The sequence below is a fragment of the Grampus griseus genome (assembly GCF_964374135.1).
Source record: "Grampus griseus genome assembly, chromosome: 6".
Taxonomy (NCBI): domain Eukaryota; kingdom Metazoa; phylum Chordata; class Mammalia; order Artiodactyla; family Delphinidae; genus Grampus; species Grampus griseus.
Window position 1 is genome coordinate 54711942 of NC_139000.1, and position 18378 is coordinate 54730319.

Below are 18378 nucleotides of genomic sequence, written 5' to 3' on the forward strand. Positions count from 1 at the left end.
GGAGTCATGCAAATTGTAAAACTTGAGTCCTGGTTACAATGTTATTCCTTGAAGACACTAATATACAATGTTATCTTCGTGTGTTTTCTAGGGCCCAACTCTCATCCCTGTGAAAAGACATCTGGCCCTTTTTAGCTATATGACATGTTTAATATTCTATACATGAGTGTTCTTTCCTTTCAGAGGTAATAAACAAGCTGGTCTGTCTTTGCCTTTTTTCTTTCAGTTAGGGTTAAGAGAAGCATCTGAAGTATTTAGAGACAGAAATCCCTGACCCAAACTTTCAACACTGGGTACCACGTTCATTTTAATTTAGGAAATATTATACAGTTCTTCAAATACACCTTAACTCATTTGAAGATGAAAGTAAATATTTCTGCAGTCCTTCTGGGAGTGGGGAAGGAGAGGTCAGAGTTAAGGCTCCATAGAAGTTAGGAGAAGAGAGGGATAAACAGTTGGCAGGCAGGAACATGGTAAGAATAAGCAGGTGACACAATTTTGAGGCAGAGGTGAGGAATGGGCTGAGAAAGTTGGGGAGTCCCAGTTACTTAGACTTAGCACTCTGGATGCAGGGTTCATCAAGATGGGAATTCCAGGCTTGTGACAGGTCTAGAAAATCCAGGATGACTGGCTCCCTTCTCTCTCGCAGAGGTCCATCTCTTTCCTGCTCTCAAATTGCCCCTGACTAAACCCCACTGTGGGGTAGATGGTCAGATTTCTTTTACACATGGAAAGAAGCCTTCCTAAGATTGTGTAATGAACCAAGAAGGTGTTTATGGGAGTTGTAAAACTGGTTACTGTAAAGAGGTAGGGTTCCCGGATAATCTGGTGTTAAACCCGAAGAAAAGGTGTGTCCTTCAAGCAGAGGATTCCAGGGCCTCTCCAAACTGTGTACGTCTGAGTGAGGAGACTTGTCATTCCTTCAGGGACTTGGAGACCAAATATTTGCCTGGGTACCAAGGAGGGGAAAGAGTGGAGTATGGCCACAAGGTAGATGAAGATCTTTCACAGGAATGTATAAAATAACCTGATCGGTAGAATGACCCATGAGTTTAGCAGATGTGAACCATTTTAAGACGGAAAAAAAAAAGTAGAATAAAAAAAGTCAACCACAGGTAGGAAACGGGAGATTTTAGAATCCACAAGTCAAGTCATAGATAGGTATCTCAGGAAATAACCCAAACACACATATGGGGGACTGACCCATCTTTAGGGGGGAGGGACAGTCTGGTTGTTCCTAGCTTAGAACAAGCTGGGCCTCTAAGCCAGTTGAATGCTTGCTGTAGAGACTGGATTCCTGTGGGTTGGTCCTATAACCAACCTTATCCTCACTTGAACCCAAGGGACTCTTTGGACTCCAGGGGCTCCAGAAGCCTGGGAGAAGTCCCAAGGTGTAGGAACCAGGCACCTAACTTCTCATGGGTACATTACTATACCCACTGTCCATCACTGGAGAGGCCATATTTATGATGCCTCTCTGGGTTTGATGGCCCTGGGACAACATGGCAGAATTGTACCCACATTCCTATAGCCCAGTTTTCACGCTCTGCTAATGGTACCCTATCTCAGCTATTTTCTCCTGCCTTTTGTAATCAGATTTGATGAGTAACGAATAGAAAATGCAGTGGTTTCCTGGGCATATGCATTAAATAGCAAAATGGTTCACTTCAATGCAGCAGGTATTGGCCAAACATCCATGGAGTGTCAGGCACTGGTGCCTGGGACATTACAGGGGTACAAAAGTGAGCATACAATGCTTATGCCTTGGGAACTTGCGATGAAGGGAGGGGCTGAGATAGAGGTCTTTTAGAGGGGACAATAGATGAAGATGAAGCTCTGAAGGACCCAGAGAAGAGACTCATCTCACCTGGGGAGAGACCCTGGGAAAGGCTTTCTGGAGGAGGTGACTCTGTTTTGAGGGGTGATTAGCACTTCACTAGGCAAAGATAGTGACAAAGGGTTTCCCTTGGAGGGGGATCTGCGAACAAGCGCACAAAAGCAAGGAGCATCTTTAAGAAACAGCAAGGAGTTTATTGTGACCGGACATGATAAGATCAATGATGATGAAGATGTGAGGGCCTATATCAGCTAGGGCAGACCTGGCAGAAAACAGATGATCCACTCTCTCAAAAGTATATAACTGAACAGACTGTAATCAAGGGACTACTTACAGAGTTAGGTGGGGTTAAGGGATGGTGAGGCACCCAGGGCTAGTAACTGTGGGAAGCTGTTAACTCTCCTATGCCAGAATGGTCAAGGGAAGCGGGGACAGTGTTATCACAGTCCATTGGGGGCTGGGCTGCAACAGAGTAGCTGCTTGATGGGACCTGTATGGCCACAGAGGAACATAGCCACTACCAGAACCATGGCAGGACAGGGAAGGAATGAAGACAACATATATCCCAACTTTTCTCTCTCTGTCCTAAGATCCACAGTTAGTGCTTCTCCTTGGCTAAAGCCAGAGGGCAAGGAACCCCAGGTTACATAATTGGTAGAGATCACTCTCCCGGGACACAAAGCGGGGCAGAAAAGGACAGAAGGTAAATCTAAAGGGCAAAGGGAGAATAACGGGCACAGAGCCACATGGCATTGAATGCCATGCTAAGAGGTTTTCTTGGGACACCATTATCAAGTTCTACGAATGATGGTAGAGAAGTTAGTCTGATGGTGTCTGGTAATACTGGAGGCCTCTGCTATGGGCATTTTGAGAAGTAAGTGTATAATGACTCCTGTATCGTCTGTAACCATGTACCAGCATGACCGTTCTCCTACCTTGCCCTATCCCACAGGCCCATCCCCATGGCTTCCACAGCTAGAAGGCCTTGCCCTCACATCAACCAGCTTTTCTTTCATGCAAAGAGGGCCAGCGTGGTTGATCGAGAGGGCACCCAGAATATCAATGACACTTTCGCTCTCCCCACTCTTCTAATTGGAAGTGACAGAAAATCCCAGTTGAACAGGCTTAAGTCAGAAATGTGGGGGGTCGGCATAGAATTTATGGCTCAGAGAATTTAAGAGCTCAGAAATGGTGAGTGGTTTCAAGTACAGCTGAATTCAGGGGTTCAAAAATATCATTCTGTCCTATTCTCTCTTTACGTGTAATCTCTGCACTCTTTGTGTTATTTTCACTCTCAGGTAAGACACTCCCACTGGTGGTGAGATAGCTGCCAGCACAGTTCAAGGTTTCCATATCCCTGCTTCATACCCAGCAGAAAAGAGAAAATGTCTCTCTGTTCAAACAAGACTCTGGGGCCTTGGCCTGAGTTTCACTCAGTCCTAATTGGGTCAATGACCATTCCATAATCAGTCTTGGTACTAAGGAAACGAGATTATCTGATGGACCAGGCCAAAGTCACTCCTTCATCCCACCCTCTTCCCCTAACTTCTGAATTAGTTATAACTTGAGCTGGACCTGAAACAGATTGAGAGTTGGGAGATATGCTATTAACAGCAGAGACAATGGACATTGGGTGGCAGTTACAGCAAATGTTTTGCCTTTTATCTGTTGTGCTCCTGAACTGTTTCCTGAATGCACTTGGTGTATACTCATTGCTAAGCTTTATTGAATTCATAGCATTACAGAAACATTTGAAGTTGTTTAGATAATAAACACATACTTTGAAAATAATTAAGACAGAAACTACTTTAAAGCCTGAGGGAGGAGAAGGAAAATTAAGCAAGGCCCACAATTGAATTTTTGCTTTAAACTCTTAAGAATTTTAAAAAAACAACCCCCCGAACCCCAAAAACCCAGCCTATTGCTAGTGTCATATTTAGTGATGAAAGTCTGAATGCTCTCCCCTTAAAATCAGGAATAATGCAAGGATGTCCACTCTTACCACTTCTATTCAGTATCTCACTGGAAGCCTGATCCAGTGCAATACAGCAAGAAAAAGAAATAATGAACATAGATTGGAGAGAAATAAAACTTACCCTGTTCACAGATGGCACGGTTTTCTACATAGAAAATCCCAAGGAATCTACAGAATAACTCCTAAAACTGGTAAGTGATTTAGCAAGGTTGCAAGATACAAGATTAATTCCCAAAAAAGCATTTGTTATTTCTATATACTAACAATGTAAGATTGGAAATTTTAAAATATTATTTAAAATAGCTCCAAAAAGTAAAAGATCAGGTATATATCTAACAAGATGTATGAATAGGATCTATAGTTGAAAATTACAGAACACTGATGAAAGAAATTCCAGACCTAAATAAACAGTCATACCTGTTCGTAGATTGGAAGATACATCATAAGGATGATGTCAGTTCTTCTCAAATTGGCTTATAGTTTTAATGCAATTCTAGTCAAAATCCTGGAAGTATTTTTTGTAGATGTATCAGACAAACTGATTCTAAACTTTATATGGAAAGGCAAAGGAATAACAAGCAATTTGGAAAAAGAAGAAGAAAGTTGGAAGAATCACAGATGACAGTAATCAAGACTTTGTAATACTGGTGAAGGGATAGGCACATAAGTCAATAAAATGGAATAGAGATTCCAGATTTTTGACAAAGATGCAAAAGCCGTTCAAAGAAGAAAGTAAGTCTTTTCAGCAAATGGTATTGGAACAGCTAGACATTCACATGCAAAAAAAAAAAAAAAGAAGAATCTCTACCTAAACATCATATTTTATACAAAATTAACTCAAAACGGATCATAGATCTAGAAGAAAAGTAAAAAAAATTTTCAGTCTTTGTGACCTAGAGTTAGGCAAAGAGTTCTTAGATATTATGACCAAATAGAATTCATAAAAGAAAAAATTGATAAATTAGACTTTATAAAAAAAAAGAACCTTTGTTCTATGAAAGACACTGTTAAGAGAATGAACACAACAAATCATAAAGTTGTACACCTTAAATGTATGCAATTTTTAATTGTCAGTTATATTTCAATAAAGCTGGGTGGGGGGAAAGAGACTGAAGAATCTTACATACTAGGAAAAAATAATTGCAGATCACATAGCCAACATGTCTGCACTTGTATCCAGAACATAATAAGAACTTTCAAAACTCAGTAGTGAGAAAACAAATAATCCAACTTTAATAAGTCACTTCATCAAAGAGGTTGTCAAGTAAACACACAAAAAGATGTTCAGCATTATTAGCCATTAGGGAAATGTAAATTAAAACCACAAGGAGACAAGGAAAAATTTTTTTTTCTGTTTATTTAATTTTGTATCTATGTGAGATGCTGGATGTTCAGTAAACGTCTTGTGGTCATCATCTCAATGTATGTAAGTCAAATCGCTGTGCTGTGCACCTGAAACTTATATAGTGCTGTATGTCAATTAAATCTCAATAAAACAAGGATAAATTACGAAAAAACACAAGATGCCACTACATGCTTATTAGAATGACTAAAATAAAAAAATCCAGTACTGAGTGCTGGTGAAGATGTGGAGCAACTGGTCCTCTTAAACCTTGCTGGTGGGGATGTAAAATGGTACAACCACTCTAAAAAACAGTTTGGCCGTTTCTTAGAAGTTAAATATACACTTACCATATGACCCAGCAATCCTACTCCTGGGTGTAGACCCTAGAAAGAGAAAAACTTATGTTCACACAAAAACTTATACACAGATGTTTATAGCAGCTCTAGTCATAATCACCCAAAACAGGAAGCAACCCAGATGTCCTTCAGTGAATGAAAAGATAAATACTGTCCACCTATAAGAGGTGATCCATTCATCAAGAAGAAGGAACATATTATTGATATGCAGAAAACATGGATGAATCTCAAGTGCATCATACTTAGTGAAAGTAACCAGTATTAAAAGGCTACGTAGAGTATGATTCTATGTACAAGACGTTCTCAAAAAGAAAAAAACATAGTGGAGGAGAACAAATCAGAGGTTGCCAGAGGTTAGGGACAGGGTGTGTGTGTGTGTGTGTATCACTGTAAAGGTATAGCATAAGGGAGTTCTTAGGGGTGATAGAACTATTCTCTGTTCATATCCTAATTTTGACGGTGGTTGTAAGAATTTTAACACATGTTAAAAATCATAAGACTGTGCATTAAAGTTCAGTCTTATTGTATGATAAATACACTTAAACATACACACACACCTTAAGAGTCTGGCTGGTACAGACAGGCCCAGTGTTTCAGGAGGTGTTTCATGTTTAAATGGTGTGAGGAATTCCTTCTTTCTGGTGTCTTTTCATTCCTGTGAAGAGCAAAGCCTCCAGTGGACTGATGCTGCCCTCCTACGGAGGATATCTGATCTGATTGTTTTTGGTATTTGGGGGCGTGGAAGATAAGGGATCTTCTTAACTCCACACCTGCAGGGCCAGCCAGGGCCTGCCTTGTTACCTGGACACATGTCACATAGAGGAGGTTGGGAAGGCTTTCCAAACACCCTTGAGCTGAGGTGTTTTTGTTTTCGTCTTTTTAAATAAATTTATTTATTTATTTATTTTTGGCTGCGTTAGGTCTTTGTTGCGTGAGGGCTTTCTCTAGTTACTGCGAATGGGGGCCACTCTTCGTTGCAGTGCGCCGGCTTCTCTGTGGTGGCTTCTCTTGTTGCAGAGCACGGACTCTAGCCACGCTAGCTTCAGTAGTTTTGGCACACTGGCTCAGTAGTTGTGGCACATGGGCTCAGTAGTTGTGGCTTGCAGGCTCTAGAGCGCAGGCTCAGTAGTTGTGGTGCACGGGCTTAGTTGCTCTGCAGCATGTGGGATCTTCACAGACCAGGGCTCGAACCTGTGTCCCCTGCATTGGCAGGTGGATTTTTAACCACTGCGCCACCAGGGAAGTCCCTTGAGCTGAGTTTTGAAGTAGCTGAAATGGTAAACAAGTAAAGTCAGAAAGCAGAGGGCCTATGTGCACAGGCTCAGAGACCTGGGCACTGGGGTGGGGCTGGAGGTAGGGCGGACCAAGGAGCTTGCATGCCACCCCGTGATGGGAAACCATTGAAAGGGCTTTAAGCAGGAAAGTAACTCAGCCAGATTTGCATCTCGGAAAGATCGTTCTGGCTTTGATTTGGAGGATGCATTGGAAGAGGCAAGACCAGAAGCAGAGAGAGTATTAGGAAGTTGATGAAATAGTCTTGGTGAGAAATGAGGCCGACCTGAACCAAGGTGGTGGCAGTGAGGATGGAAGGGAGAGAGACAGATTGGAGAGTTGTTTAGACAGTAGAATCAGCAGAACTTGGTGGCTGTTCGATGTGGGCCTGGGATGGGATGCAGAGTTGTCTAGAATGTCCCCAAAGTGTACCACTTTAGACCCAGACTGCTTCGGTATCTCAGCTGTGTCACTTATTTCCTGTGGACCTTGGGCAAGCTACTTTACTTCCTTGTGCCTCAGTCTCTCACCTGAAAATGAAGTCACCTCACAGAGTTGTGAAGATCAGTCAGAGTTAATTTTGCTTAGAACAGTACCTGACCATAGTCTACACAGCCCTCAAAAAATGTCTGCAGTTACAACACAATTTAGGAAGATAGGGAACTCTTCCAGGTATCTATTTCTTTTTTTAAATTAATAAGCCAATTAATTAATTTGGTTGCGCTGGATCTTAGTTGCGGCAGGGAGCCTCCTTGGTTGTGGAATGCGAACTCTTAGTTGCAGCATGCATGTGGGACCTAGTTCCCTGACCAGGGATCGAACCCGGGTCCCCTGCATTGGGAGCTCGGAGTCTTAGCCACTGCACCACCAGGGAACTCCCAGGTATCTATTTCTGTGTAACTAATTACTTCCAAAGTTAGTGGATTAAAATAGCAATCATATTATTATCCCTCGTCGTTCTGAGAATTATTTGGGCTCAGCTAAACAATTCTTACTTGAGGTCACTTTTGTGATTGCAGGGATATGGTGGCTGGGCTGGAGTCAACTGAAGGGCCATCACTCACATGTTTACTGCCTGGAAGACTCAGACAGCTGTTCTCTCTCTCTGTCACTCACTCACTCACTCACTCACTCGCTCTCCCATGTGGTCTCTCCAGCAGGGCAGCTTCAGGGTAGCTGGACTTTTTACATGGTACCTCAGGGCTTCAAAGTGAGTGTCCCAAGAAGAGAAACCATCAAAAGCCACCCCTTTTCTAAGCTAGCCTCAGACTCCATGCAGGCTCATTTCTGCTGTATTTTCTTTATTAAGGTCATTACAAAGACCTACCCAGGTTTAAGGGAAGGGGACAGAGACTCCATCTCCTGATGGGAAGAGTGTCAAATAATGTGTGGACCTATTTTAAAACCACCAGCTAACCCAGGAGGAAAAGTCAGAAGTCTTCTGGGAGAAGGAAAGATAGGTTTATTTTTAGTATGTTGGGTCCCATGTTGAGTTATATATATCTAGGTAGAGATTGCCTGAAGACCTGGAACTTGGGAGACAGAATGAGGCAGGAGATAGAAGTGGAAACTGAATCTATAAGAGCAGATAAGATTACCCTAGGAGAGTGGACAGCCCATGAAGAGGTCAGAATACAAACTCCTTGGCAAACACCAGTATCATTGTGGAGGGGAATGTCCAGAGGTGGGGAGATGGAGAGCTTACTCAGCCTGGCTAGGTTCCTCCAGACATCCATCCGGTTTCACTCGTAGGATGTTGCAGTCTGAGAATTCTTTCTCTGGGTCCTAGCATCCTCTTGGTAAAGAGTTATCTTTTCAGCCAGAATGGACTCTTGGACCCACGTTGAGCATCCTCTCCCCCTCTCCCACCAGGCTGCTACTGTCAGAATCTCCTGCCCTTCCTGGAAGGCCAGGCGGTGCGTGCAGGAAGCACAGCATTCTGATTGCTTCTTTCCTGTACATTTTCAGTATGGGGCAAGGAATTAGATCCTCCTCCCTCCTTCCAGTCAGGTGTTTTCCCTGAACTGAAAGATTACTTGAGCAAGTTGTTAGGAAAGTCACTTCTCTTCAGCCACCTAAAAATGTTTTTTCTGAATTCAAGCCACGTCCCTGTGACTGGCCTTCAGTTCCAGATCCTTTTAGAGAACCGCTCTGGTACTAGGGCTAGCCTGGTTCCTCTTTGGAGTTGCCACAAGGAAAAAGGAAGTGACTTGCGATTCCACAAAAGAGCCAGGTTCCAAATCAGATGTGTCTGACTTCAGAGCTGAGCCCTTCACCCCAGGCAGCCTTCTAAAGACACCACTGTACACCTACACTGAATGGCCTGAACATTTGGACAGTTTCCTACGTATCTCAGCCCCTACATACCTCAGCCAGCTTTATCTCCAATCCAGGCCCACCCCTATGCAAACATGTTCAATGGCTTCTCGTTATCTCTACTAATAGCTAATCTTGGTATATTACGTTATAGTGTAACACATGGTTTCTCTTGTTTAATCTGCACAATGACCCAGTTATCGGAAGGGACCTACGCTTAGGGAAGTATAAATTCTCCTCGCTGGCATTCTAGGCCTTTCATTGTGTGCCCCAACTTAGGTTTCTGTCTCAGTTCTCTAAACCACGCCTCGAGCACCAGCCAAACCACTGGCCAAACACATCCTTGTAACCTCTTCATGGAAGGAGCTGCACTTTGGGGTCTGACAGACCTGGTCTCAAGGCTGGCCATGTGACCATGGGCAAGTTTTCTAACCTTTCTTGTACGTATTCATTGTGCTACATGATTTTATATAAGGTACTTGAGCATCCTTGGATTTTGGTATATGCAGGGGCTCCTGGAATCACTCCCCTGTGGTTAAGTAATGCAGGGACAACTGTACATTGTAGAATAAAGGCTTGTTAGGTTAGATGACTGTAAAGGTGCTTAGGACAGAGGCACTTGATGAGTGTTTCTTCTTCCCTTGACTCCTCTGTCTTTGGCTGTTTCTCCCACTTTCCTTCTTCTTCAATAATACCTGCCTTTTGAATTCCTATTCTATTATGGAAGGTGCATCGGAACCTCTCCCTTTCTTAATCTAGCCTAATGGGAATTTCAAGAAAGTCTTGAATTCCTACAAACTCTGGGGTGGCGTCCTCTGTAGACTCGCAAGCGCTTCTGACTATCATTATTGTGCATGTCCTGTCCTGCCTTCTAGAATGTAGGCTCTTGATGGCAGGGGCAGCATCCTCTCTTTGGCCTCTCTTCCTGTGTTACGTGCAAGAAGTTAGATAACACTTGCAGGATTCACTCAAGAACATGGGAGGCTGTATGAGGTCATCATGATCATTTCCTGGTCCCTGTGGTGTTTGCTTTCTTTTGAACACAGCAGCTTTCCCTCTTGTGTTTTATCATGTTCCTATACTGTCTTCAGTGGGAAAACCAGAATAAAAGATGACAGCTCAACAGGAAGTTGGCTTGCAGAAGTATTTAGTGTGACCTCACAGAGCTTAACAATTGTTTTTAAGCTTTCATTAACATTTAAAAATTGAGTGGTTTCACACAGTGACCCAGATTCTTAGTTTCTCTGTAAAAAATTCAGAAGATGAGGCCACCCTGGACCCTCACTTCCATGTGACATTGCTTGGCTGGAGCTGTCAGGACCACCACAGGCCCCTCAGGCCTGTTTCTCGCACTTCTGCCCGGACTTCTGGCCTTGGACATTTACAACCTTTGCTGTAAACTGTGAAAAATCATTAAAATATATTTCAACTCTATAATTAAGAATGGTGGACTTCCCTGGTGGTGTGCAGTGGTTAAGAATCCGCCTGCCAATGCAGGCGACATGGGTTCAAGCCCTGGTCGGGGAAGATCCCACATGCCACGGAGCAACTAAGCCCTTGAGCCACAAAAAAGCTTTCTGTCAAGCTTTCATTACTAAATATAGTAACCTATTCATTGTGCTTGTCACCTTTGATTGCTTTTAAATGATTCCTCTTGGTGACTTTTATGTCTCCCATAAAAACCCATATCCAAGGCTTCCCTGGTGGCGCAGTGGTTAAGAATCCACCTGCTAATGCAGGAAAATAAAAGGAAGCTAAAGATAAGGTTACTACACAAATGTATCTTATGTGGTTCATCTATTTGGTCTACTAGTGGGCATGAGAAGTATACCAGAATTGAAATGAAAACTCTAGTATTGATTATAATTCACATCTCTTTTCATTTGCCCTAGCATTCTTAACTGTACCCAAATAACTCTAAGTTTTCACATACTAGTTATTTGAATTTGTGAATTAACATATCCAGTGATATCCTCCTTGAATCTTCCTGTCCTCTAGTCATTTTACTCCCAATTAGCATGTCATCCATCAGAGGTTGATGAAGAAAAAAAAGATGTGTGAGTCATCCCAACCCAATTTCTTTCTCGGTTAATAAAAGGTAGTAGGGAGTGAGGATTCCTGGGGATGGGGGGGAGTAAGCCAATTAGATGTTATTAGAACCATTTGGAAGAGGATAAAGAAGAAATATTTATTGATAGAATTTGTGATTTTTAGTTGTCAGAGTCATCACAAGTGAAGAAGTTCATATTAACATTAAGGCAAGCTTTCAGAGAATGTATGTTTCTTGATATGGAACATTTCCTTGCTATATATAAAATAGATAACCAACAATGACCTACGGTATAGCACAGGGAACTATACTCAATGTCTTCTAATAATCTATAAGGGAAAAAAAGAATCTGAAAAAGAATATATATATATATATATATATATATATATAACTGAATCACTGTGCTGTACACCTGAAACTAACACAACATTGTAAATCAACTATACTTCAATTAAAAAAGAGAAGAGTATTTCTAAAATTATTATTAAAAGAATATGAGAAAAATACAAACTGATATGTAAACTATAAAATATGTAAAATATCTATAGGTAGACAGAATAAAAGTGGTGTGTAAAAACAATAGTTATATTGGGTTGACGAAGATGAACTTTTTTTTCCTTCTCACAGTATTCTTAGATGTTTTGTCATGATAATAAATATAATTGAAGGGGAAGAAAAGAAATGAAAACAAAAACTTTCACACGAACTATACTTTTTCCAGATTTGCTGAATAACGTGTACTTGTACTCTTTACCTTTTAAAATGTGATTTGTTTTTTAAGTCTTAACATTTACAGACTCATGGGAGATCATCAAAATTGTTTTTCTTGCCACTAAAATTTGCACTGGGGGTGGTATTTTTCCGTAGAAATTTATACAGAAGAACTCAATGTTGTTCCTTTCTTCTTTCCAATTCTTGTTTTTCTTAGGAATTGCCATAGGCGTTTTGGTTCGAGAATACAGCAAGCTCTCCAACCTGGAGAAATTCTACTTTTCCTTTCCTGGAGAAATTCTAATGAGAATGCTGAAACTCATCGTTTTACCATTAATTCTATCCAGCATGATTACAGGTACCTTGAGAAAACTGACATTCTCCATGATTATTTAAGGAGCCATCCCATCACCTGAGTTGTTCTTTTCTTATTATGGAAAAAGTCAAAATGCACTTGATGCATCACACACACACACAAACACCCCTCACTTGGAAAGTGTATATTTGCTTGAGTGAAATATTTCATTATTCACAAAGTGGCATTGCTTTGTGGCATTGCTCTGCCTGTAGCACTGTCCACCGCAGCTCAGATCTTCATTTGACCAGCCGTATAATGTCTTATGAGGAAGGAAAAAAAAAGGCATATTTGGTCAATGAGATGTCAGCCAGTGTCCTCAGGGAAAATGTGGTTGTCAGTCTTGATCATGTTTTCAGTAGTTTACTCGTTTGTTTCTCAGCTGTATCCTGCCCCCTACCCTGTCAGCGGCAGCCTGCAGAGTCCTCTGTCCCCTCTTCTCACTCACATCCACTTCTCCACAGAACTCAGAACTTGCTACATACTTGCCTTGGAAATTTGCCCAGGGGACCAGCAGTCACATGCTGTGGAAAAGGTTTAATGATGGCTTGGCACCATATTTTAAAAACCTGGTTTTCTTAAATCTGAACTTGTGATGCAGTTGAATTTGGAAATGATTTTTTCCTTATAGATCATTATATTGCAGGGTCTCTTTAAAGAACAAGCGCCTTGATGTAGATAGAGATTAATTTGGCTTACAAAAATGTCATTTGTCTGGGTATGGTAAGCTTCTCTGTGCATTCCATAGTTTCTTGTCCTTATCTTCATTCTGGCAGTAGGTAAAATGTGGCAATCACTAGTGTTGCCAGCTTGAAAATCATGGTTTTATACAACCAGGCAATTAGAGTTCTCGACACGGCCTCTTCTAGAACATTTTTCTCTGCTGCCACTAAAGAGACCTAGGACTGATCTATGTAGAGTACTGGACATTGGCTGGGTTAAGGGAGGGTGGGTGTCAGGATCTTCTGCGTTCAGCAATGCATTGCTTGAGCTGTGGATTTGGCCATTGACCTTTTGAAGTGCCAAACTCCAATCAGACTAGAGTCCCTTGGGTGTTGGTGTTCTTGGCCTATTACAAACCTAAAGAGAGTATAATTATGTTTTGAAATGACTGGCTTCTTTTAGGCCCTGCAGCCAGAGGGCCAAATCAGCAGACCAGTCATTTGTACCATATAATGTTTGTTTATTTGTAGAAGTGATTGTAAGCATTTAAAATTTGGAAGACTTCATGTAAGCATCCAGATTTCTGGCTTCCTCTGAAAAAAAAATAAGATCAGGAAACATTGGAGCCATGTTCCCACACACCAACAGTGGTTTGGAGCTGAGAAACAGCTACTCTGTTTACTTGGAGCAAATGCATTTGAGGATGCCACAGTCCCCACCACTCCCTATTGCCTAATACCTCATCTACTTCACTCATTTACATTACCTGCCTTTCCCTGTAGACACTGCCATTACAACCCCTTAGAATTTTCTCCATATTGAAGAGTCTTAATCTCTTCTTAGGCTCCTTTGAGAACATGATGAAAGCTTTGGACTCTCTCCCAAGAAAAGTGTTCACAATTGTACATATATACTGTATTTTACATGCGATTGCACGAAGTTCATAAAGTACTTAGTGATTGATACTTACGTCTATAGACTAGTTGTAGGATGTTTGAAAATATACACTGCTCTTGGTATTCAATAACTAGTGAGATTTTTGCAGTCTGGCTGTTTTGGGTGCTAGCTCAGCCTTGCAACCCTCAGCATTCCATTCACATAGCCTAGCTGCTTTTTGAAGGTGTAGCACAGGTCTGGAAATTTCTACAATTTTCCTTCACCAAATCCCCAGCAGTTAAACAGGAGTTAGAAAGCAGAACAACTACCCATTCTTTTGACATAAAGTGATAAAATGATCAAAGATTCAAGGGACATGAACAAAGCAGAATGGAAACAATGATGCTATATTTGTGTTTTAAATTGTCAGATTAAAAGGAAAAAATAATAACAATATGAAGGCAAGGTTATGGGGAAATGGGCTCATTCATTCACTTTCAGTTACTGTATAATTGGAACAAACTTTCTGGGGGCAGTTTGGAGCACGTTCTGACCTTTCCACGTAGTATTTCTACTTTGATGAATTTACCGCAAAGAAATAACCAGAGATATGTTCAAAGATTTAGGTACAAGGATGTTCATGGTAACATTTTTTTAATAATGGTGATAAATTATAAGCTGTCTAACTGTATGTTATACCTGTAAGTTAGGATTCTATGCAACTATTAAACACTTTGTTTTGGAAACATAGTTAATGAAGGTGGAAATGTTCCTGATACAATATAAAGTAGAAGGATAAAACAAATTAAACAACAAGATATTGTGTACAATCCAAATTTTATTAAAATGTATATACATTTTAAGAGTTGGGATCAAAACCAAATGGCTAACAATGATTAGATCCTGATACTAAGAAAAAGTGATTCACTGAGCTTTCTTTGCATTTTCAAGGCAAACACACGTTAGTTTTGTTTTGTATTTTCTTTCTTCCTTCCCTTCCTTCCTCTCTCTCTCTCCCTTCCCTCCCTCCCTCCCTCCTTCCCTCCCTCTCTCCCTCCCTCCCTCCCTTCCTTCCTTCCTTCCAGAGGAAGAAAGTAGGATGGATTCTGCTCTGTGCTCCTCCAGCCTTCCTTCTGGTAGTTTCCCTCCCACTCTCCTCCCCAGCTCTGCTCCCTGTTCCTGCAGCTCAGCACCACCTTCACCTGGTGTGTGGTCCTTCCCCCAAACCCTGCAGTGGTCCTCAGCCTCCCCACCCAGCACAGAACCAGGAGAGTAAAGCAGAAGATGGCTATGGAAAATACACAGGAAGAACAGTTTTCAAGTTTTGAAAGCCTTTATAAATCCAGCAGGTCAAGAGCTTATTTTATACATTTATTAGGACAAAGGAGAATACATGTTGGAAGTGGGAGAGAGTTGAGTGAGTGCCCTAAGGATACATAAATTAGTGGTAGAGACAAGCAAAACTGAGACCTAAGACTAATGATCTGTGCTTATGCATAATCTTGCATAACACGTAGGAAAAAATCCTCTGCCATCAAAGCCTCTGCTGATGTAAAACTACTTACTTTATAGCTGTTTTAACAGGAAGAATATCTCTTTATGTGATGATGAGGATCAGATGTCACATTAATCAGGGAAATTTGAATATACAATGGTTATGAGATGGTATCAAGAAATTGTTGATAATTTTGTTAGCGGTGATAATGGCATTTAGTTACGTAAGAAAATGCTCTTTTATCAAAAGTGTGTGGAATTATGTAGGGATGAAATGACATAATGTCTGGAATTTGCTTTAAAACAGAAAAAAGAAGGACTTCTCTGGTGGCACAGTGGTTAAGAATCCACCTGCCAATGCAGGGGACATGGGTTCGAGCCCTGGTCCAGGAAGATCCCACATGCCACGGAGCAACTAAGCCAGTGCGCCACAACTACTGAGCCTGTGCTCTAGAGCCCGCAAACCACAACTACTGAGCCCATGTGCCACAACTACCGAAGCCCATGCACCTAGAGCCTGTGCTCCTCAACAAGAGAAACCACCGCAATGAGAAGCCTGCACACAGCAAAGAAGAGTAGCCCCCCGCTTGCTGCAACTAGAGAAAGCCGGCACACAGCAACGAAGATGCAATGCAGCCAAAACTAAAAAATAAAATAAAATAAATTAATTAAAAAGAAAAGAGAGAGAGGAGGCACAATAGACATAATCTCAAGGCATTTTCAGAGGCGGATAGTGTGGGCACCAACAGAATCCTACCCTTAATTTACATCCTGAGGGACACACTCGTGCCATGTGCAGAATATCAGTGCTTAGGCTCTGTTAACATTAGGGTCTGTAAGCTGTATTTATATCACACCACCAGGGAAATAGCAGGGGAAATGGCTTTTGGCCATGCCTGAGAATTGTGGCTCTGGAAAATCCTGGCCCATTCTTATCAGCCAGTGAGTTTAAATTCAGGTCACATTTTCTTTGATATACAAATTATAATGACTGGAGCCTCCAGCACAGGAATGGAGCAGCTCCTTGGCGCCTGCTCCAAGAAATTCCCTGAGCATCTTTCCAGAATGCTGTCTTACTCCCCTGATGCAGAAGCTGCAATGACAACCATCTGATCTCACCTCCAGGGGCAAAGGTTTTCCATTACTGGTTTAACGAAGGCTTTGATTTAAACAGTATTTATGAAGCAACAGCCAGTATTTATTAAGGCTTAGATATAAACAGTATTTATTAGAATATATGTGTGAGTAGGTTTCCTTTCAAGCAGGGATCTGGAAGCTTTTATTGTAAAGGGCCAGATAGTGAATATTTTAGGCTTTTGAGCCATACTGTCCCTACCCAACTATCCAACTGGTTATCACAGAAGGGCAGCAGTCAGTAATATGTAAGTGATTGGGCCTGGCTGCGTTGCCAATAAAATGTTTATTTACAAAAATCATAGGAGACCAGCTGGCAGCTGACCTCTGGCGAGATAAATTTAAGACTAGATTCTAACTCTCAAGATACAGTCTAATTGGGATGGAATCTGAGTGACAAACCAACACACCAAGCAAATACTACTCATAAGAAGTGAAGACACACAAGAATGAAGGATGGAGCAGATAAAGTGAAGTATCAAGGTATTTGGAGACTCCTATTTTTATTTTTATTTTTGTTTAATATTTTTTAAAATTTATTTTATTTTTGTCTGCGTTGGGTCTTTGTTGCCACGCAAGGGCTTTCTCTAGTTGCGGTGAGCGGGGGCTACTCTTCGTTGCAGTGCACAGGCTTACTGCGGTGGCTTCTCTTGTTGCGGAGCACGGGCTCTAGGCGCGTGGGCTCAGTAGTTGTGGCTTGCAGGCTCTAGAGCGCAGGCTCAGTAATTGTGGCGCACAGGCTTAGCTGCTCTGCGGCATGTGGGATCTTCCCAGACTAGGGCTTGAACCAGTGTCTCCTGCACTGGCAGGCGGATTCTTAACCACTGTGCCACCAGGGAAGCCCAAGATCCCTATTTTTAAATTCAGACTTTGCAGGTGGTGACATACTGGGATCAGCTAGGCTGGAGAGGGCATTTTTTTTAAGGATACGTTTTCATTTACTCATAATCGGCTGTGTACCGGGAAGCTGTCCCACACCCTCCAGTGGAAAGAATCATGGCATGTGCCTACCTGAAACGGGTTCAGTTTAATTCAGAAAACACTGGTTAACTGTGTGAAAACAAACTAACCCTGTGAGAGGCTGAAGTTCCTACCATCCACCTGGTCATGGATCCCAGGTCTTCTGCTAGCCACGCAAGTCCATGAATCCCCGTGTTGGCCAGAAGGTATAAGAGTTGAAGACTCACATATCACTTGGCTGTACAGCTTGCTGTTAGGTAACTAAGAGCATCCAATATCAGCTTCATCTATGGGGGAAAGTATGCATGCTTTTCTTGAAACATTGGTGGCTTTTTTATATAGTTTAGTCTCTACGAAAATTGCCACTTCAAGATGGATTATAAATTTAAAACTTACTGCTGGAGCTTAAAATCACACAGGCTGAGAATGAACATCTTACCTCATTTGCACCATCTGGAACCACTGGACTCTGCCTGCATTTCAAGAAGTGCCTCCTTTCTCTTTTCCCAGATTTGTTTGGGAACCAAGAAAATAAGATGGCCTAAAGAGCTTTGCACACATGAATTAAACACTCCCCTAAGACCAACAAGAAACTTTTGTCGTGTTAGAACACAGTTATTGAAGCCAGAGGACTTATTATATTAACTGGGTTTCTACAACGTGTTTTCTCCAAAGAAGGAAGGGGTACATTGTATACATAAGGAATGGAGTTCCCATAATGAATGTGCCACTGGCCACAGTAATAAAGAGAAAAGCAGGAAGAGTATTCCCTGCTTCAGTCTCTGACATAGTGAAACCCAGAGAGTCCACCCTGAATGAGCTTTCCTTTTGCCTAAACCAGTGCTGCTAGACTGGTTCACAGCTCTGTTCAACTGAGTTAACCTGGTTTTGTTTCTTAAAAAAAAAAAAAAAAAAAAAAAAAGGAGTGAGCCTCATATACTTGAGTCACTTTTCCACAATTGCCTCAATTGCCTCTCTTTGTCAACCTAATGTGAAAGCAAGTAGGTTTTGCCATTTCTTTGGGACTTCATTCT

At 41.7% G+C, this 18378-nt stretch overlaps 1 protein-coding gene across 1 annotated transcript in view; it reads left to right on the forward strand.

Annotated features, from left to right (window-relative positions):
* Positions 1-18378, forward strand: part of SLC1A1 (solute carrier family 1 member 1) — a gene marked incomplete at its 5' end in the record, with an annotated part of 60439 nt that overhangs the window by 12202 nt on the left and 29859 nt on the right. The window contains one exon of the mRNA XM_082656117.1: positions 12080-12220. Coding sequence (XP_082512243.1) covers positions 12080-12220 — 141 coding nt within the window. The remainder of the gene's footprint in view (positions 1-12079; positions 12221-18378) is intronic.